The following is a 23,528-nucleotide window of genomic DNA, read 5'->3' on the forward strand; positions in this document are numbered from 1 at the left end:
AGAGTATGTATTATTGTATAAATATATGTATATTGTATAAATGTATTATTATCATAGACGTGCCAAATATAATCTAAATCAGTTGAGTGGAATTGGAAAAATTCAACTGCAAGCTCAAGCTTAGTGTATGGTTTAAAAATCCATACACTAAAAGCTTGAGTTGAATAAAAGCCTGTAAAAATGTACCCAATGATGGACTTCGTTCTGTTTTTCATAAGCGTCCAGTAAGATTTTTATTAATTATTAATAGTTTTTCATATTTTGAGTGTTATATAACTTAAGTAGAGTTTATATACCTCAGTACATTTTAAGAAATAATGTATTATAGGAAGTATTGTATTTTTGTGTATGTGGCTAATAAACCTTTAAATTCAATAAAAATATATTGACTTTTAAAGAGAAAGTTGAATAAATTGTAAATACGTATTAAGAGATATTTGTAAAATTTTAATTGCGTCTTTCAATTTTATATTTACACTCATTATTTTACTAGCAACTAAACTTTAAATCGAAGGCTCAAGAAAAATTGTAATCACAATTAACGTTTACAATAATTAAAAATATTCTTTTATAAAAAAAATTATTTTATTTTAAGATGAAATGAGAATGTATTTTTTTTATAAATAATTTACAAAAAGGTTTTTTTTTTGTTTTATAATATAGTATATACATAGTATAATCATGCAGTAAAATATATTTATTTCATAATATTTTGATAAATAAGCTAATTATATTAAAAATAAAAATTGAACGACGTTTGTAGTCGTATTTATTTAATTGCCTTTACTACTCAATTTACAAAGTTAAATTACAAAAAAAAAACTTTTTGAATTATTAATACCATTCGAGTGCTGTACACATTTAATTATGTCAATGAATGTTCGGAAACAATTGGTATTTTTCTTAAAATATCTGCATTACCTCTAAAGACGTGTTTGATACTAAACGCATTCTTGAAATCTTCCAAATTACAGCAGTAAGTGAAGCCTTTACTGATATCTTGCCAGTCAGGGTTTCTCATCCACTCCGTTTCATAACATACGTCTTTACAGAGCATAAGCGGTGCAGCTTCTGATTTACTTAAATTAGGTATATTTACTTGAACGATTGCGAGGGCTTGTTGGTCTTGTAAATTTCGGATTACCTATATAAGAGAGATTCATAATTTCAGATTAATTTCTTTTAAAATATTTAAGGAACTCTCATTAAAAGATCATAACACAGTTTTAGAAATTCGACGAATTAAAAGTTTGCATTACGAATAAGTCATGATTAAATAATTTGATATATATTTTTTATATTACCAAGGCAGCCAATCAAATAGACCACCTGAGTATAAGTATCCTAAACTATCCTGACTTTGCAAGAAGAATAGACTACTCCTTAAGCCGAGCATGGCGACATTAATTATTGTATCTAACGTTAAATCCCTAATCCCTTTTGGCTGTAATTACAAAAAGTATTGATGTTTAAAAGATGTATAGATGAATGCGATAGGTTGCATCAGCAACAGCAACATAGGAAAAGTTTTTCTTGCAGGACAAAGTTTATACACTTTAGTGAATATATATAATTACCTTCCATATATACTGTGGTGCAAGTTGATCTAAAGTTCTCAAAATGATTGGATTTCGAGAATCAATACTCTCATTATAAAACGCTCCAGTCCAAACCGCCAGCTTGTAATCGAGCAGCTTAACAAGAGATCTCACTCTTCTTTCAACTTCATCCCAATTCTGTAAATAATATTTATTTTAAAATAATTATAGTGTTTGATTAGAAAGTAAAATATCTGAATTATTAATATCGAACCTGGGTCCCACACGTGCTCCAATGAGGTGAAACATTTAAATCGTTGTAAGTTGCCACTTGTGGGAATCCGGGAGACACATCCCTGGGGTTCACAAGTTGCCTCTTAGCGAAGCAACACTCATCTTTACATTCATATATTGCATTAAAATCTTTAGGTAAGTGATTACTGCCAGCAAATTTAATTGGAATATTAGGAACGCTATCCGCCAAAGATCGGTGGATAAAATGCTTTGAATAAATCGTTACATTTTTATCTTTATCGAAACAGATATCGTAGACACCCAAAAATTCGGACCGGAAACCGTAACCAACTTTCAGTAGCTCTGTGTTACCCAAGCTACAACGCAATCCAGTTCTTTTCGATAATGGTTTAATTTCTTGATTACATCTTAAATCCTTAAAGTCGATATTTCTTCCTACTATATCAAATACAGTATTTCCCACACAGCTTGCCAATCTTTGTTCGCCAATGTTTACACTTTTGTGGATTATATTGCTCTCTGGGCAGACAAATAAGAATTGCGTGTTTTTCGGTATTCTCATGAAGCCGCTATTTATTTCAAATAGAGGCCAACGCCTGCTAAGCGATAATATTAGCGGTTGATATGTAGTAAAGTCATTCTCAATGTTTAACAAACAATCTAAAACAAAAATTACTCCATAAAATCAATGCATCATAAGTTTGAAGAAACATAAGAATCTCTATAACTTTTTATTATAATCAAATAATGAATATTTGTGAAGTTGTAATCAGCTTGAACTCTTCCAAATAAGTAATGTATAACATTTTACTAGCCGACAAAACACAAGTTTTACCGAGGAATAAAAAAAACTTACCGTCAGAAACAATATCAAAGGTACGGGTAATTTTACCGAAATCGTTCTCCACATGACATTTATACTTTCCAATGTCACTTACTCTCATTTCCAGATCAATTGAGTAACTCGTTTTTTCAATTTTACGGCCATTATGTGACCACGTGATCTAGTATAAAAGAAATAAAGTTATTTTTAATTTAAATAAATATTATCACACAATATATACACCACATTTTGAGTGTAACGTGATGTTTAAGTTTAAGTAAAAATAAAATAAAACGTTTTAGATTAGCTATCGACTTTGCCAAAGAGTTTGTACCCACGACTTCGTCCGCCTGTTAGGGAGGGAGCAGGTGTTAGCTATAAAAAAGTAGCCTATATCCTTTCTTGCGGTACAAGCTTGACTCATATCAAGTTTCATCAAAGTCGGTCCAGTTGTTTATCCGTGAAAATGAGACAGTCAGACAGAGTTATTTTCGTATTTATAACATTAGTACAAGATTGATTCAGAGGCAATAAAATGTACAAATCTCATCGTTGCATTATTAATTAAGAATAGGCTAACCCTCAAACAGAGCTAGATGCGAATCAAAAGTACGTCTCAAAGCTAATTACATGAATTATTTACTTTTTTTCATTTCATTGATTCTTAGGTTAATATTATTTAATGCTTTTTAAATGACCTCAAAATAGATTGATAAATCAAATTAATGTGTGTTTCAAATAGGTAGGCAGATTAGCAAATGGACCACCTAATGGTCAATGATCACTACCGTCCAATACTATATACTACTGCTTGGCAGTAGAATATATTATGATTAATACCCAGACGAACTGGTACGCCCTACTACTAAGTATAGTTTTAATTAATGTATTTAATTAAAAAAAATACAATAAATATCAATAATTGGATTGAAAACTAATTTACTTTAAAAAACATATTTTAAGAATGTCGGTATTAAAAAGCGTTCCTTTGTAACACATATAATCATATTTTAAAAAGTAGTGGTAACTTACGGTAGGGTTTGGATTCCCGCTAGCACTGCAGTCTAAGAAAACATTTGCTCCTTCAAAAAATTCAATTCTGGTATCTTCTTCAGAATTAAAGCTAGGTTTACGGCCAACGACGACAAATTTGTGCGATGAATGTGAAGATACGAAATTGCTTACTCTGCAGCTGTATATACCTGAATCTGATAACGAGACATTGCGCAACGTCAATGGACCAGTTGATATGAGTATTCCATTCTGTAATAATAATAAATAAATTGAAAAAGAGATTCTATGGGTTATAAATTACAATGTCAAAGTCAAAAATCTTTATTCAATATAGAAGCGTTACACTTGCTTATTGATTGTCATAAATCTACCACCGGTTCGGTAATAAACACCTCAGACCTGAGAAGAACCGGCGAAAGAAACTCAGCAGGTTTTTTTTTTATATTTCAGCCTTTAAAATAAGTAATATACAAAAATAGCCAAATTATATATACCTTTTTTTATTTAAAATAACCTGGAGGCGATCGTTTCATTCCCAGGGTGTGCAATCATTTAAAAAGTCATCCTTTAGCACACAATCTAAACTATATTACATTGATTTTACACTCAGCAATGTATGAAATATGAGCCGAGGTGGCCCAGTGACACGTGAATCTTAGCTAATGATTGCCGGAACAAACGCAGGCAAGTACTACTTCATCTCATGCTCGGTGAAGAAAAACATTAGTCGAAGAAACCTGCATGTGTTGGATGCAAATCTGGCACATGTGGTCGTGGAATAAGATCCAACCCTATTCTCGAAAAGGAGAGTAGACCTTAGCCCAGTAAGACTTTTTGGTTCTCACTATTTACTTTTACTATACTATATGGAAATTATATTGAAAATTGTACCTTATACCAACGCATTAAATTGCCTACGCCATACGGCTGGTCACATTCAATGTAAGCTGATGTCCCTTCTTCTAATAATTCTTTAACAGGAACAGCGTGTGTCCTTGGATATGCTATAAAAGAAAATTCGCATGTTATTAAGAAGGCATGAACAGGAAACAAAAGAGACAAAAATGTATACTACATCTTAAAACGATTTCATCATCTAATAAATAAGTTATAAAAAAATTTTTTATTTCTTATTTAACATTTCTAAAGATATAAAGAAATTTATTATTGCCGAGAGTTCAATTTTCGTCCAGAGAATCGGAATTGTGATTCAATACACGTACTACTGGTAGTAACCGTTCACCATTCTGCGCAGTCATGATTTGTAAAGATTTTATTTTTATTTTTTATTTATATTTATGTATATTCCAAAAATTAAAAATATCTATCGCGAACTAAGCTTAATTTTTTTTCTTAAAACAAATATTTTATTCCAAAATGTTAATGAATAATGAATTATATTTATACAAATATGTACTCAGACTTCAATTGATACTTACGATGAACTTTCACATAGAATTCTTCTGAAACTTGGCCAAGTAGGTTCTCAGCTTTGCATAAATATGTACCCGCGGAATATGTACTTACATTCTTAATTAGTAATGTTCCATCTACATCAACATCATACATGTCAGTTCCTGTAACAGACAATAGCAATTAAGAATCCACTAATTATAATTATAGGAAAAACTAATTAGGTCGTTAACTTGAGCGTTTGCAGCAGGATTCAGATAATACAATATCCGTCACGATTGGAAAGAGTTCAGGTGCAGAACCAATGGATTTACGTGCTTTTACGAGGCACGGGTGTGTACATGCTTCCAACTTCCAGATTCAAAAAAATCCAATAACTTTTACAATAAGTACCCCGTCCAGGTGGTTTGAACCCAGAACCTCGGGATCTGCGGCCTTATTTCTAGCCACTAGGTCAAAAGATAATTCTGGTAAAATAAAATTATAAGACCTAGAAAATTATATTACCTAGAGCGAGTTTCAATCCATCCATCATCCAAGATACAGTTGGTCTTGGTTTACCAGCAGCCACGCATGGAATTCGTAACACTAAATCCCCTTCAACAGCAATCAAAGTTTTGTCCAGTAATTTGTTTTTAATAAAAGGAGGTGCTGCAAAATGTTCGCTATTCATTATTATTTTGAATAATTATAATTATCACATTACTTTTAATAGCTGAATTCTTATTTTATTACACTTGATTTTTATTTTATAACATAGGCAGGCCGACAGGCGAGTTGTCCAACTGATAGTAAGTGCACATCGCCAATGCGCCACCAATTTTGGGAACTTGTTATGTTATGTTATGTTCCTTGTACCTTTATTTACACTAGTACACCATTCAAACACGATCATAGTGAGAATATCTAATGAGTCGCTGGTATCTTACCAAACACCAAGTATTGTACGAATCATTTTCAGTCTTTATTACACATATATAATATCACATGTATATAAATAATAAAAACAGTTATATGTTAGTCATACTCAATCCAGTAATATGAACTCATTGTAGTCATCCTCATAAAGAAAACGAAAAGAGTAAAAACTTTTGAAATCAGTTACAGTTGAATTGATTTTACCTAATACATGAACTTCATACGTAATAGCAGCTATATCTGCATAATTGCGCGCCTCGCAAAAATAAAACCCTTCATCTTCAATTTGGATTCGAGGTATTTTGATAGAATTTGTTATATCAGCTCTGAAAATAGACAAATTGAATACTGATTGACGCGCTGACCCGGGCAAACACTATTTGATTTCCATGTGCTTTATTTGCGTTTCACTTCGTGCTTGGCGGTGAAGGAAATCGTCGTGAGGAAATCTGTATGTAGTAGACGAAAATCTGCCACGTGTATCTACCAACCCAATTGGAGCAACGTGGTTAAGTAAGCGCTAAAGATTCTCCTCAAATAGGAGGCCTTTGCCCTTAATATTTCTGTATTGGCTGTTTACATCACTCCACCCGACTATGGATTGGTGGTAGATAAACATGACCATTGACTGAGACTTACACCTGGGTCATGCATTACCTCGTAAAAGGAAAATACTTCACCAAAAATAAGTTATGCACGTGAAAAAATATTGGTTATTTTCCTGACTTAAATCTTTACGTCTCATCCTCTTTTATAGTTATATTCAATGAATTGACTGCCTCGTTGGTCTAGTGGCTTGATGTAAGGCCGCAGACCCGGAGATCCTGGGTTCAATTCCCAGGTCGGGCCAATAAAAAATTTATTGGGTTTTTCTGTCAGAAAATTCTCAGTAGCAGCCCGGAGTCTGGAAGTTGGAAGTGTGAACACTCCCGTGCCTCGAAAAGCACGTAAAGCCGTTGGTCCTGCGCCTGAACTCTTTCCTGTCGTGTCGGATTGCCGTCCCATCGGATTATGAGAGTTAAGGAATAGAGAGTGCACCTGTGTTTGCGCACACACTTGTGCAGTATAATATCTCCTGCGTAGTTGGCTAATCTCCCTTGAAATTGGCCGCCGTGGCCGAAATCGGTCTGGAGGACATTATTATTATTATTATTATTCAATGAATTTATATAAAAGATTTATTCACGTCAATAATTTTGGCAAAGATTTTGAATCGAAATCTTTGAATCTCCATCTCACACTTGGTTCTGGATAACCATCAGTTACACAAGGTAGCTCCAAAGGATTCCCGACTATGATATTCAAAATACTTTCTTTAGGCGGTTCAATTTCTATGGGACCTGTAATAAAATTTTAAAAACTTAAAAAATGAAAAGTAACAGCCTGTAACTGTCCCACTTATGTGTGTCCCCCGTTTGAGGAGAAGTTTAGGAGCTTATTCCATCATGCTGCTCCAATACGAATTGGTGGTTTTTTTTTTTTTATAGAATAGGAAGGCGGACGAGCATATGGGCCACCTGATGGTAAGTGGTCACCAACGCTCTTAGACATTAGCATTGTAAGAAATGTCAACCATCGCTTACATATCCAATGCGCCACCAACCTTGGGAACTAAGATTTTATGTCCCTTGTGCCTGTAATTACACTGGCTCACTCACCCTTCAAACCGGAACACAACAATATCAAGTATTGCTGTTTTGCGGTAGAATATCTGATGAGTGGGTGGTACCTACCCAGACGAGCTTGCACAAAGCCCTACCACCAGTAAATTTATTTAAAATTATCTATTTAAAAAAACAACTCTTTATGGACTTGTAATTTTTTTAATATTCTTAACGATTAAATTACTTAAGATTACAGAACAAATTAAAAAGAAATGTAACTAAAATTAACCCCAATCACAATGTTTTTACAACAATGCTTATTAAATTGTAAATAACATAACATCATAATATGTAAATGACTCAATGTACTGCTTTTTATATGTGTAGGATATAAAATGTAAAAGTATTTTATATTTCTGTGCTTTTTCTATAGTTTCGATAGGTACTCGTATTATTTATTACTCAATTTTATTACTTACCATAAATGTTTAAATGAATATTTCTTTCTACTCTCCCCAGGGAATTAGACGCCTCACAAGTATAAACACCAGCATCGCTTAGTGAACCTCTGAAACTATATAATATAAAAACTTAGTTTAAACAGTAATAAATAATTTATTTTCATTATATTACTGAATCGTATTAGAAAAAGGCTGTCCCCCTAAACGATATTATGAACATATGTGTGCATGGATAGATGGACTCTCATAATAAGATGTTAGAAATAGCCGACAGGTCCAGCCAACACTGCTAACTCGAAACTACGGGCTGTTAATGAAAATTTACAAACAACATATACCAAATAACTTTTTTATTGCTCAACCCATGATTCGAAACATCAACCTACCTTTAGTCTTATAAGCTAGCCACTGCAACGACGATGAGATAGATTATTAATACATATAATGAAAATGATAAATGAGGTTTATAACAACATTAGTCACATTAAAATGTATAATTATTTATTTAAACCTAATGATTTAAAACAACGTAAATTCCCGTATTATAACCACAAACAACAATATTTATTATACTAACCGCAAAACATTATCACTGTAAGTCCGATATTTACTAGTGCTATTAATTTCTGATTTATTTTTAAACCATCGTATATCGGGATAAGGAAAACCATCCACAGAACAGATTAGAGTTACTTGATCACCTTTTATGAAATACAAATTTTCGTCACTTTCTTCGATCGATGGAGGATCTAAAACGGTCAGTAAATATTAATAATAGATGAAGCTGTATTTATAAAGCTGTATTCATTTGTTGACAACTTACATTCAACATATAATTCAATGCCATGAGTGTCTTCTCCGATTTCATTACGAGCCAAACAATTGTATAATCTAGTATCGTCCTTTTTAACATTAGTAATGTGAATCGTTTCTCCTGTTTCATCTAATGCTACACTTTCTACACTGTCATCAACAAACAGTGACCAAGATATCGTAGGTTTCGGTTTACCTCTTAATATTCTATAAGCAACAACAAAATCATTTATTTTAAACAGTCGAAAATTATAGAAATATTCTCAGTATAAAAGATATTTCATCAAACAAGTTCATTAATATCCGAGATAATATTTGACGAGCCGGTTGGCGTGGTTGGTAAATACTTGCCTTTCACGTCGAAGGTTGTGGGTTCGATTCCCACCCTGGACAGACATTTGTATGCATTGATATGTCTGTTTGTCTGTCTAATCTGGGTTAAATTATCTATAGTATGTATTTACAAAAGAAAAGTAGTATATGTAGTATATCAGTAGTCTGGTTTTCATAGCACAAGCTCTGCTAAATTTGGGATCAGATGGCTGTGTTTGAATAACGTCCCAGGATATTAGGATTAGGATATTAATATAGTTAAATTTTTATGTCCAAAAATATAGTAGATCAATATAATTTTTTTTTTTTATAGAATAGGAAGGCGGACGAGCATATGGGCCACGTGATGGTAAGTGGTCACCAACGCCCATAGACATTGGCATGTAAGAAATGTTAACCATCTCTTACATCACCAATGCGCCACCAACCTTGGGAACTCAGATGTTATGTCCCTTGTGCCTGTAATTACACTGGCTCACTCGCCCTTCAAACCGGAACACAACAATACCAAGTACTACTGTTTTGCGGTAGAATATCTGATGAGTGGGTGGTACCTACCCAGACAAGCTTGCACAAAGCTCTACCATTTAATTCCTATGTTACGCTGATAACAAGAAATATTTAAAATAGTATAATTTACCTGCAATGTATATCTACATCGGAACCCTCTTTAGCAAAATATTTAGTTATTTTTTTGTCGATTGTAGGTAACTCTAAAACGACAAGAGAAAAATTATAAAAAGATTTATATAAATTGCACATTGAATATTTATAAGTATATATTTACCGGCACCAGTTATAAAAACGTTAAAAGTAAAGTTTCTTTCCACGTTATCATTAGCTGCTTTAATTGTATATTTTCCTTTTAGTTTTGGAATCATACTTTTTATTGTTAAAATTGTATTATCAGGTGAAAGATTGTAATTATCATTGACAGTTATTTGTACGTTATTTTTGTACCAAGTTATTGTAGCAGGTGGCATAGCATTAATCACAAATTTGAAATCATTGGATTTGCCAAATTCAATCGTTACGTCTGAAAAATAATTTGAGCTTATATACATTTGTTGTTCAATATAAAAAATAATTGCTTACTGATATTATTATCAAATTTTGTATGCCTTATAAGCTATTTCAGATAACTGATTACGCTGGAATATTTTTGTTTACAGAAGTCGTTACTGTTGAACTATTTGAATATTCAAAACAAATAATCAAGACTAATATTTTCATATCCGATTAAAAACGGCTGTAGTCAGTTAATATAAAAAGGCAGACAAAACATTCCATTTGATTTTTTCTCTATTGTTTGTCAACCGCTTTTCATTTTCATTTTGCTTGAATACTATAGACGTTTAATACGTGCAATAAAGTTATCATATCGATAAAAAATTTAGAAATAAGATTAGGAAACGCAAATTCATATAGATATGTTTTCCTCAATAATAATAACCATCTAATTTTGACCACACGGCACACTATTTAAAATAAATAATTAACCAACCATTGGGATATTCAAGCACGTTAAAGTAGTTTTTTATTTCAATTTTCACTGATTTAGTACCCTCTCCTTCTGAGTTTAAAGCTCTGCAAGTGACTGTTGAATTTTTGGTCACTTTATCAATAGTAAGGACGGTCATATAGTCATAGGGAAGATCGATTGGCACTACCTGCAAGTAAAACATTTCCTTTATATCTGAACAATAATTCTAAATTATTAATTGACACTGAAATGTTAGTTAAGGTAGCGTTGTTGAATTGATACCGTAGAAGGCCCAATTATGCCAAATGTATCCTCCCACATGACATCCGGTTGAGGGTATCCGTGCAATTTACATTTAATATCAACAGCATGGCCGTATTTAACTTCGATTTTATCATCGCTTAAAAGAGTCACGCTGGGTGATTTTTTAACCAATTTCTTTTCTGTAAACGTAATTTCAAATTTTTCCATAATTTGTTTAGAAACAAGTCACTCAATCTATTAAGTATGATTAACACTTTTACCTAATTCGGGTTTTTGTAGTTCCACTGTAGTTGATGATATCCTCGTTATTTTTTCATTGGATTTTGTGAAGCCATTGACCTACAATATACAAACAATTTTACTTATTCGAATTTTAAATGTGAGTAATCCTAAAAAAGGTTAAAGTTTCATAATACTAATAAATAAGTATTATTAGTACCTTACATATGAAATTGACGTTTTGTACGGGAGGAATACAAGGTAAATTTTTTTTTGTAAAATATATTTAATTAATCAAAGTATGCACCGTTGTTATCTATGCACTTTTGCCATCTCATAGGTAGTTTATTGATCCCTTTACTAAAAAAACCATGGGGGCGAGAATCAATAAACTTTTTGAAGGCGGTTTGGACTGCCGCATCGGAGTTGAATTTTTTTTCCTTGTAAGAAGTTGTCCAAATTCTGGAAAAAACTGTACTGTTTGTACAGCTGTACATACAGTAGGTAGGGCTTTGTGCAAGCATATATAAAAATTGATACTGGTGGTAGAGCTTTGTGCAAGCTTTTCTGGGTAGGTACCACCCACTCATCAGATATTCTCCCGCAAAACAGCAGCACTTGGTATTGTTGTGTTCCGGCTTAAAGGGCCAGCCAAGACAATGTAATTACAGGCACATGGGACATAACAACTTAGCTCCCAAGGTTGGTGGCGCATTGGCGATGTAAGCGATGGTTAACATTTCTTACAATGCAAATGTCTATGGGTGTTGGTGACCATTTACGATCAGGTGGGCCATATGCTCGTCCGCCTACCTATACTATAAAAAAAAGATCCCCAGAGCAAAAACGGATATAATTATGCGTAAAGGAATACGTTTATCGTAAGATTGTAATTGTTAGTTTACCATAAACTAGCCAATGCCTAGTATGTGTGGCGATGTTTTTTTAATTATTATTATTTAAATTTTATGATTCTTACCTATTCACCTTATACCTTTACTTATACAAGGAACACAACACAATATATACAAGTCACAACGTATTAAAAAATCGTCAGTTTACAACATTTTAGGTTAGGTTAGATTCAATATAATTTAAATAAAATTTTCTCATGATATTGTATGAAATTAAGATGATGGCTACAGTTCCATGCAATAAAAATGAAATTATCTCACGAATTTGACAATCATCTTAAAATATAAAATAAATATTGGCGTAAACCAAAATTAAACATAAGATCGTCTATAAGAGGTTGTCGATACCCGCCGCCAGTCGCTTCTTCTTTTACTCAGCGCTTACATTTTTTACATTATAGTTTGATATAATCTTATCATTATAAAACGATTATTAGTACTTACCGCAATTTTAAACAATGTATTTGGCGGTACAAATGGGTCTGTTGTGTAGTATTGTTTTTCTGCATTTATTAATTTCAACGGTAGTTCCTTGATTACATTATTATCTAGATCTCTTAGTTCAGCTGTTTTCAACGCAACGTCTCTTTTATCATTGTTTAAAGCAATTGTTAGATATGACTTCACTCCTGGATGATAAAAAATTATAACTTTACCATCTTGATATCACCGAGGGTTCAGTTTTAGTATTTAGTCTAGCGCAGTGTTTCCCAGCCTTTTTTAGGCCATGCCCCACCTTAACATTTCTAAAATTTGTATGCCCCCCCATATAAAATTTTTAATCTTTAAAAATTGTTTTGAGTCCTTAAGAAATATAAATGATAAGTTTTAGGAAGAAATCACTATGAAATTGTGGTGAATCCCTGACGAAGTTTACTTGACGACTCTAATTACCCAGTTGATATTTTGGTAACGTCAAACGAAATTATACCTAATAATTATTTACAGCGTTTTTTTAAGAATTTGCCTTTTTTGTTAAATTTGTCACCGATATCTAGCATTGCATTTAAATAACCCAAAGCGAAAGGGTTACAGTCGTGTCGAGTCCATTTTTAAATTGTCACCCTTAATTATCAAATTGCCCCCTGTGGGGCGTGAACAGAATATTTTTATACAACAACTTTGGTATGTATATAATGTCAATTGAAGGGTAGATAGATAAAGACGGATATATTTACTTAATTGGTATTTTATGGGAGCTATGATGGAAAGAAGATGTATATCTTTTTTTTTAAATCTTTTTTTAAGGGGCCTTTATAGGCAGCATTCGGCCCAAGATGTATATCTTAACCGCGGTTTTATATTCGGGCAAGCATCGCTGAAATTTCATATACTTGAATAAGGTTTATAAGTCTATGTAACGTGTTTAATGAGTAATGTCATATTTACCTGGAACAGGCATAGAAGATGTTTCATTTATAGATTCAGGTTTGAGGTAAGAGAAGCCGTGTTGAAAGGAAACAGAAGTAGATCCAGTTACAACAACCGAAGTTCTACCATTACTGGATAAGTCGATTGTATAAACACCAGGCCTCGCGATCAATTTTCTTATCTTAAAGGCAAAAAATATACATAATAAATTGATTAAAAAAGAATCGATTAAATACATATTTTAGGTTAAAATCATCTTCATATTGCATCTTTATTTTGGGTTTGTAAGAACTGAAATAATTATTATAATTTGAATCTAACAAAGTGCTAGATTTTGTATGGTAAAGTAGGCTTCTTCTTAAGGAGGGAAAGCTGTAATCTTGCAGCGAACATTTACTTGTTGCTTCTTTTATTTCACGAAACAACAATCTAAGTGAACGGATTCATTTGTTTTCATTGCAAATATTTTTGAAGTAATAACTTCTTTATACGCGTTCTTTAGGTCGCGTATTACGTATACGTATTGTGGAAATTAATTAGGATAATAATGGTTGAAATTTATGTAAATACTAACAGTACATACAAATAATACAAGTGTATTTTAATTACTATTGATTTAAATTAAGCTGTATTAAGATTTTGTACAGAGTTTGCGACATACTTTAAATTTTGATAAAAAAGCTATATAATCGAAAGGGATAGAAACTACAAATATTAAACTTACAGCTGTCTTGTCTGTTGTTGCAATATGTTCTGTGTCAACAATATTGCCATCCGGATCAATAACCTTAAACTTTGGATTTACCGCTGATATAGATACTATTATATCCCACACCTTACTATCTACAGCGAACTGAAAGGATAAATAAATTGTTTTAATCATATCTTTATTAATACCCCAAATTTACCAAGCGAATTAACATTTTAATTGAAAAAGCTCACATTTAACTGCGCACGAAATGTTATCGCCAAATAAGGGAAAGGGATTAAGGGAAAGAGATATAAGATCAAGACACTAACAACCTTTTAATTCCAGGTTGCTATTAAAAACAGCTGAGATGGACTAGTGGTTAGAACGAGTGAATCTTAGCCGATGATCGTGGGTTCAAGCCCGGGCGAGCACCACTGAATTTTCATGTGTTTAATTTATGTTTATAATTCATCTCGTGCTTGACGTTGAAGGAAAACATCGTGAGGAAACCTGCATGTGTCTAATTTCATTGAAATTTTGCCATACGTGTATTTCAGCAACCTGCATTGGAGCAGCGTGGTGGAATAAGCTCCAAGCCTGCTCCTCAAAAGGGAGAGGAGGCCTTAGCCCAGCAGTGGGGCATTAACAGGCTGTTACTGTACTGTAGTGTACTATTAAAAAATATGGCAATTCCTTGGCTTATATAAGATCTTGATTTTTGAGGTTGGCGCCTGCAATGGTATTAACTAGCAACTGGACCAACTAGATCGTTAAAAGTCATAAATATTCTACATACCGACAATTTATTTCCATAACCGTTGTCAAAAACTTGTTGACCTAATGTTGTCTTCTTGTGTGTGATGGATGCTATGATGTAATCAATGATCTATAAGTAACAATAAAATGTTTTTAACTTTGTTATCCTTAATATTCTTATAAAACTATTATTATAGAAAGTTTGAAAATCGAACAGATATATTAATATTTTCAATAATAATAATATAATTATATTAATATATTTTTTATTTTATATTGATAAAAAAACATATTATATAATATAAATATAATATTTTCAACTAAAATGTTATGTAGTTGTTGGTAGTTTAAATGTCAATAAAAGCAACACGTATTTGGAATTCCTGAAAATCATATGTTTTTCAACTTTTAAGTAAACTTTAATTATAAGCTGTTATTCATTTATTTGTTTATTATAAAATGTAGAAAACAGATCACATAGGAATTATTATCACATAAGATATGGAATCATTTTCTCTAAGCAGTGCGGTTTTCATCCCATACAAATCGCAGTTCACCTGAACGCTATCGAATAAGCTTAAAAAAAACTTGTACTAGGCACACTGAACTTCCCAACAGCATTGTTGTATTCAATTAATTACTTTTTACTATCAACGACATCTTAAGGTTAAAACAATCAATTTTCACAAATAAATTATATATCAAACTATAATAATCATGGAAGCAAATACTAAATAAATTGCTAGCAACGATACCTGATAGCTGACCTGATACCTGATTGCTTGTATTTTAAACACTTATATAACATTAATTGTATAAGTTGCGTTATGAAATATATTATTTTTACAATTCTTTAGTTGAGTAATGTTATTTGTAAGCATTTATTAGTTTCCATATTATGTCGTTTTATGTAGCATGACAATTTGATAGTGCTTTTATGAGACTACCTGAATAATTTTGTTTTTTTTTTTAATCGGCTAGACTTACTCAACGCGAAGTTAATCTTTACTAATATTATAAACGCTAAAGTAATCATATCTGTCTATTACGATTTTGATGAAATTTGGTATAAAACAAGCTAATCTAAAGAACATAATCCCTCCCCCCCTAAACTAACTAAGCCGCGGGCGTACCCTAGTAGCTTATAAGTTATAACATTTTTCAAGAATTGGGCTATAAAATACAAAAAATGTTACATTACTTCGACTGGTAATTCCAGAGATTAAAGAAATAAAAAACTCATCACTTAAGATTAATTATTTCTTTTAATCTTAATGTTTTGGTTACAATTTTGCCATAAAATATTAACGCTCACATTATCTATAGTTGGAAATAACTCAATAAAAATTATACTTGTTATCTTTTTCAAAACAAAACTTGCTAAATATAATTATTTAAATACTTTAAATTTGTTGTTATTGAATTAATAAAATGATTACAATATTGAAGGGCAGCATCAATGAAACGTATATTAATAAACTAACCTTCAAAGTAATACAATAGTAACTAAAGATATATATTTGTATTGATTACTTATAATTTATTAAAATATATAATTCAACTACTTATTTTATAATATAGTTAAATTATTAAAAAATATTATAAGAGTAAAATAAAACTATAATAAAAACAAACCATACATTACAAATTTATACAAAAAACACGCTGTATAAAATCTGTTGCAACCAAGATATAGTTGTGAAAATATAATTGAATGCATTTTGAAACGCAAGAGTATCTACCGAGTTGGTTGTCGGTCCTTCTATTTATTATATATTCAATTTAATCCAATAACGTGACTGAAAAAACTTTATATAAAAACCTACTAAAATAAAGAAAATTATGTTTTACGTATACGATTATATTAATTAATCACTCACCTTATGGATGTCGTCTTTTTTAATATGAAACACTTGTCCTGATGTTGCTTCAGAAAGTTTATCGAAAACAATATAGTCACGATCGTTCAACCTCCCGCAGTAACCAGTTAGAAGAAATGATACCTAGATGGAAATAATCATATTCATAATAGCAAGGCATAGTGTACTTTTCATAAGTTATAATGGAAAGGCTGTGGAGACAAATGACAGCTTGAGGTAAGCCTAGTCGAGACTTTCATAGGAAATGCAAAACGTTACTGTGCACCAAAATATGGGAACTAAGATGTTGTATCACTATTACTAACTACACTGGCTCACTCACTGTTCAAACAGTAAGCCATAGTTTGTTGTATCTATCCAAGTGATTTACTAATTGCACTGGTTCCAGCATCAAAGGATATGGTCCAAAGTACAGCTAATTAATAAATTTTGCAAAAATCCTTTTTTTTATTCTATAATATGCGTAGGAAGGTGAAAGAGCATATGGATCTCCTGATGGTAAGTGATAACCAACGCAGATAGACATTGGTATTGTAAGAAATGTTAACCATCGCTCATATCGCCAATACGCCACCAACCTTGCGAACTAAGATGTCATGTCCCTTGTGCCTGCCTGACAAATTACCAGTACCCGTCTGCCTATCTTTAAAAAAAAAGATAAGCGGTTTAAGGTGATCATATAAAATTCATCGTAATTAACGAATAAATAAATATTTTCACCTGGACCGACTTCTTCTGGCTCAAGCTCTTTATCCGTTCGAATTGACTATAATCTTTAGCGGAAGCATCCGTGAATACGTAGAAAAATGAATTTGGTTTGCTTTTCTCTAGAGCCAGTTCTATTCCAGCCATTGCATATTCGGGGCAGTCACCGCCACCATTGACACTTATACCTTCCAGTGCTCTTTTGAATTCATTGCGATCTCTTGTTACGGTTCGTATCTTCGCATCTAATAATAATAATATTATAATATTTATGTTTCACTCGAGACTTTGTCTTTCTATAGATATAAATTAAGCACAATTGACGACATATATCCTTGCGATTTTCCTCTACCAATAAATCATCACAATATAATGGGCCTTAAGATATTTCTTTACTAATTCAACAGAGTAAATTCAGTTTTCAAAGATTACATGAATTATGTATAAATACAAAAAGAATTACATTCTTCTATTAAATGAAAACATTTTGTACAAAAATATTATATAATTATTTAAATATAACGCAAAATGAACAGCCTGATACAATAGTAAATTTATCCAAGAATATAAATTAGATAGCACTTAAAATTTGCACTTACAAGGATCGTTAAAAGTTATCAAAACGAAATCGTCTATATTCGAAGCATTAGCGTATAGCACAGCATCGAAAACTTCGTTAGTCTTAATTTTAACTTGTCGTATATCGTCGTACATTGAAAACGTGTCATCAATAACAAACGTAAGACTAACTTTCGCATCATCTCCATTAACATACAAAAGTCCGTACACAAAATATATATATATTGAACTTAAAATGAACATTGCGACACGAACACTTAACCACACATTGTTCCTCTGTTACAGTTACGCTTATACTGGACACTGAATGCTTTATCATCATAATTTGATTAATATTAATACTGATACTGGCCTATTATTAGCGTCAATGTGGTATTTATTTTCTTTCTTATAATAAAATATCTCTAAAGGAACAAATCAAATCGAATCGATTTTAAATTTGTTTAGTGCTTTATCAGATTTTAATATTCTCATTCGGTATGTAGATTCTTCTAATATGACAAGAAACTTATAATGGACATTTTTTCTGTTTTTTTTGCGTACTGTAATTCGTGCTTAAATATTTTATATACGTGTGGAAGCACCTACATATATTAAGTGCTATATGAAAGTGTAAATTTGTCTATCAAAGTATATTTACCCTTTTATATATTAATGATAAAATTTAATTGGTTTTTATTCATATAATACATTGTTATACAATAAATAATATTATACGTTACATTCGTATCTTTAAAAAAATATAAAACTATGAAAAAATTACATAAAACATTAGATTTACTTGTTTGATTTATAAATGTCTGATATTTTCGTATAGATTAAATAATCTATTGAAGAAATTAACGGAAAACAAAATGTTTTCGTTTTTATGTATAGGTCGGACGGGCGGACGGGCAAATGGGCCACCTGATGTTAATTACTCACATTGCCGCTGTAAGAAATATGCACCATTCCTTACATCGCAAACGCGTCAACAACCTTGGGAACGATCCACCTTGGGCGTCTATCCTTCAAACCGAAACGCAACAATACTAATAATTGCAGTTTAGCGGTAGAATATTAAGTAATTCAATATTAGTTATAAACGCGTTCTTGATAAAAAACATTTTGATCTTCAGTGCGTTCAAATCATCATTCAATTAAATTACATTAACCGTCGGGGGTTTCCCCAATCACGTCACATTTGACCTGTTCCATATCACATTACATTAGCTATAATAAATATTTGTTTTATCTATTCAAAACACGAATTAATCTAGATATTTAAAAGTGCGAAATTTGTACGATGAGTATTTGTTGATTATACAGGGTAATTAATAATTAGGGATATAATATACAGCTATAATATGTAGCTTTAGCTCATTTTATTTATTTAAACAACAAATAGTGGGGCGGTCTTATAGATCGATCTCTAACAGACAATCTTTGATTAAAGTAATTTTGTAAGAGAGGTAGGTGTATTGATATATGAAAGAGGAGATAGTTAATATTACTGGAACAATTATATTAAAGTATAACAATAAGCTACAAATATCTTCATTTTTTTTTTATAGAATAGGAAGGCGGACCAGTATCGGGGCCACCTGATGGTACGTGGTCACCAACGCCCATAGACATTGGCATTGTAAGAAATTTTAAACATCGCTTACATCACCAATATGCCACCAACCTTGGAAACTAAGATGTTATGTCCCTTGTGCCTGCAATTGCACTGGATCACTCACCCTTCAAACAGGAACACAATACCAAGTACTGCTGTTTTGCGGTAGAACATCTGATGAGTGGGTGGTACCTACCCAAACGAGCTTGCACAAAGCTCTACCACCAGGAAAATCATCGTGGTAAGACATATATAACTATAGATTAATCTTGTAAACGAAGATTCAAGGTAGTTATAAACTTGACTTCCGAATATATTTTGTTTTCCGCTAATTAGATTTGTCCGCAAGTGAGAGAGATGGCAAATATATTTTTGTCCTTTTCTCTATCCCTAACAAAATTTCATGCCAGAAATCCCACCAAAAACGCGACGCCCAAATAAAACCCAAATAAACAGATAATACACATACATCATGAAGGTTCAAAGTTCACACTAACATTCTGTACGAAACAAAACTATACTATAATATATGTAATTTCTTTACAAAACGATAAACTTATCAGTCACAAAACAGATACGTAAATTTGAGAAATAGAGATTAAAATTCGAGGTCTAAAGGTGAAGGTAAAAGAATATGCAAAATTCCGTTTATAGATAGTTTGATATTTGATTATGATGATTCGTTGGAAAATGAAATCATTTGGTTTGAAGGGTGAGTGAGCCAGAACTACAGGCGCTACGGACATGATATATTAGTTCCCAATATTGGTGGCGCATTGGCGATATAAAGAATTAATATATCACAACGCCAATATCTTTTTTTTATAGAATAGGTAGGCGAACGAGCATATGACATTGGCATTGTAAGAATTGTCTTATGTCCTATTTTGCCGTCCAAACTAAATTACAAATTGTAATTTGACGGAGCTGTATTCAACCATGTAGATACGTCTATGATATGCAATTTTGATGCCCTTTCCCTTTTAGCTCCCTAGTACACAGTAATTAATATTAAAATTTACGTATTTATTAACACATTTTTTACATAGGTAGGCGGACGAGCATATGAGCCACCTGATAGTAAGTTATCACCAACACCCATGGACATTGGCATTGTAAGAAATGTTAACTATCACTTCCATCGCCAATAAGCCACCAACCTTAGGAACCAAGATGTCATGTGCCTTGTGCCTGTAAACACGTAAGCCATTACTCACCCTTCGAACTGAAACACAACGATACCAAGTACTGCTGTTTTGCGGTAGAATATTTGATGAGTGGGTGGTACCTACCTAAACGAGCTTGCACAAAGCCCTGTCCCCAGTTTACCAAATTTTAAAATATCAACGCTAATATATTTTGTTATTAAAATAAACACATAACTATTTCAAAGTTGATCTGACCACTTACAATTATGTCGACCCACGCATTTATATAAGACGCAACGTTAGCAGTATCACATTATTGTATGCATTGGGACTTGATTTTAAAATATAGTAACGTAATGGCGCACGTAAGAATTTCCCATGATGCATGTTTGGAAAATAACCGAAACAGTCTTTAAATTGTAACTAAATTCTAACAAGAATATTTCTAAGAATTATTTACTAATCTTATTTTATATTTGTGAAACGTATTTTCAATCGTTTTCTTTTAACATTTTCAATTGTTCCAAATGTTATTTTGAAGATTAATTTAAAGTTTACCAAATTTACTCGTGGATTTTTGGAAGATGAACGATTTGTTTACACTATGTCCCAAGTGGTACGAGCTCAGACGATGATTCGATTTGTCATAATTGAATTTTGATTAAATACGGCGATGATAGAGCCTCAAGCCTTTGTGTTGCGTAGTTTTGATACGACGGTGCGTGGCTATTGGTATTATCAATTTCGCGAACTCTTGCACAAGACAGCAACACCGAGCTAATTCGTGACAACTTTTAGACAGTGATGCAATTACGAAAGCTATAGCTGGAGGACTCATTAAGTACAAAATTTTTTTACATTATGTACATTTACATAATGAATTTATTAATTTAGCAAAAATTACAACAAATAATTACTAGCTAAGAATTTGACGAGTGCAATGGTTAAATCAAATCATGATGGCAGCAAAGAAGATACAGTCATCTACATAATAGCTATTTTTAGGAGATTACATTTAGTAAAAAATAGTACACTTTTCGATATTTATGTATCAATTAACATGAAATGAACCAACCCGCATTGGAGCAGCGTGGTGGAATAAGCTCCAAACCTTCTCCTCAAAAAGAGGAGAGGAGGCCTTTAGCCCAGCAGTGGGACATTCACAGGCTGTTACGGTAACATGAAATTTTCCATAATGATTTAAAATAACATTTTCTATTTATTGTATAACTGGTACTATCGCTATGTTGTTGTTTTTCTGAAATAATGTAGATGTCTTTTTTTACTTTGCAAATCATCAACGTAAAAGGAGACATCTGTCTGATATCCATTTATTCATTGTACTCAAAATAGTACTCATTCTAATTAAAATATTTAATAATAAATGTTTATAGACAAAAAAATCAAAACTATTTTTAAGTTAATTATACTAGATCAACTATCAAAGAAAATAATAGAATAGAAAATAGATATAATAGAAAAAATGAATACCACTGTTTCTTAAAAGTATAATCAGCCTTGAAATTTACAGAATATCAAGCGGTTCCACCCGGGTATAACTTAAGGAAATCACTAAAAGCGGACTTATAGTATTTCAGCAATAACAACATTTTTAGTTTTATTTTGGTGGGATATTAGTAATTTATTGGTTTTCGCTGCATCCAGATCTAGATAGGGCAACATACCATGAAAAAAACAAAATTCCCTTAAATCTATTCCGACATATTTTAATGTCTGTCTCTGTGCTTTATTTATTATAATTGCAAACTATACCTTCATAAGAAATTGTATCCTTTTAACACAGAAAGGTAAATCTGTATTTAAAAAATAAGCCCATATGATTAACCAACTATTAAAAAAAAACGAGTTATTATAAATTTAACAAAACAATGAGAAGAAAATCTACGCAAATAATGGATTATTTTAGAACTAATTTGATTATCACAAAAAAAGGTTAAAAAAAAAAAGCTAGCCCAGCAGTGGGACATTTACAGGCTGTTACTGTGATTGTTGCTTAACTTTAACCGATAGGCTGCACACGCAACGGAAGCTCTCAAAAAGAATACATACTCCCCGTTTCAGCAACATTTTTTATTGATGCTTAGCTCCTATTGGTTGTAGCTTGATGTTAAATATAATAGCCTATAGCCTTCTTTGATAAATGGGCTATTCAACACAAACATAATTTTTAATTTGAACCGGTATTTCTTTAGATAAGCGCGTTCAACCAAACAATCTCTTTAGCTTTATAATATTTGTAGATTAGTTACCGAGCATAAAATTAAAAAAAAATCTATTAACTCAACAATTATTATCACTTTAAAATTACTTCTAACGAAAAAAAAAGATCAAAACGTTAACGATGAGGTGCGCATAAACTAAGTTATTCTTTAAATTCTGCGTCGTCAACTGGTGTTGATTCTCCTACTGTGTACTGTGTTTGATATTATTGCAAAAATCATGGTAGGTATCTTGATAGAAACTAATATTTTAAGGATACATAAATGTAGAGTGCTATAAGCAATATAATTTTAACAAAAAGTACGATAAATTAACCGCGTACCCGCGTAACCGTATGCGCAAGGGTGTGATAAGTAACTGATGTCTTTGTTTGCTTTTCAATCATCTGTGGATACTCCGAAGTAGAGGCGGACAAATTCAAATGTCCGTTTCTACTGCGGCGTTTTTAAAAATTCGAGTGTAGATGTAATTATTTACGTACCAGACAATTTTAATTAATTAGAAA

The 23,528-nt window shown here is 31.9% G+C and overlaps 2 protein-coding genes across 2 annotated transcripts in view; one reads left to right on the forward strand and one right to left on the reverse strand.

Moving 5' to 3' along the window:
- The window catches only part of LOC126776810 (transcription factor Sox-6), a 488,433-nt gene that overhangs the window by 346,674 nt on the left and 118,231 nt on the right, over window positions 1-23,528 (forward strand). The gene's annotated exons all lie outside the window — the stretch shown is intronic.
- LOC126776734 (hemicentin-1-like) lies at window positions 420-18,313 on the reverse strand. The gene is made up of 25 exons (XM_050499445.1): window positions 18,055-18,313; window positions 17,471-17,700; window positions 16,751-16,873; window positions 14,911-15,000; window positions 14,148-14,276; window positions 13,442-13,604; window positions 12,497-12,681; window positions 11,180-11,258; window positions 10,938-11,098; window positions 10,677-10,842; window positions 9,960-10,208; window positions 9,813-9,885; window positions 8,850-9,046; window positions 8,604-8,775; window positions 8,045-8,139; window positions 7,148-7,301; window positions 6,166-6,287; window positions 5,551-5,694; window positions 5,070-5,207; window positions 4,522-4,634; window positions 3,649-3,879; window positions 2,650-2,797; window positions 1,813-2,453; window positions 1,578-1,736; window positions 420-1,144 (listed from the first exon to the last, which is right to left on the reverse strand). The coding sequence occupies exons 1-25, from the start codon at window positions 18,275-18,277 to the stop codon at window positions 866-868; spliced, it is 4,464 nt and encodes a 1,487-aa protein (XP_050355402.1). The 5' UTR covers window positions 18,278-18,313; the 3' UTR covers window positions 420-865.

The sequence above is a fragment of the Nymphalis io genome, chromosome 21, assembly GCF_905147045.1.
Source record: "Nymphalis io chromosome 21, ilAglIoxx1.1, whole genome shotgun sequence".
In the NCBI taxonomy this organism is placed as follows: domain Eukaryota; kingdom Metazoa; phylum Arthropoda; class Insecta; order Lepidoptera; family Nymphalidae; genus Nymphalis; species Nymphalis io.

Coding starts and splice junctions, on each gene's coding strand:
- LOC126776734 (XM_050499445.1), bottom strand. CDS start 18,277: ATGTTCATTTTAAGTTCAATATATATATATTTTGTGTACGGACTTTTG. Junction 8,140..8,603: donor TACAGTGATAATGTTTTGCG/GTTAGTATAATA, acceptor TATATTATATAG/TTTCAGAGGTTCACTAAGCG. Junction 4,635..5,069: donor ATTCTATGTGAAAGTTCATC/GTAAGTATCAAT, acceptor TTTCTTTTATAG/CATATCCAAGGACACACGCT.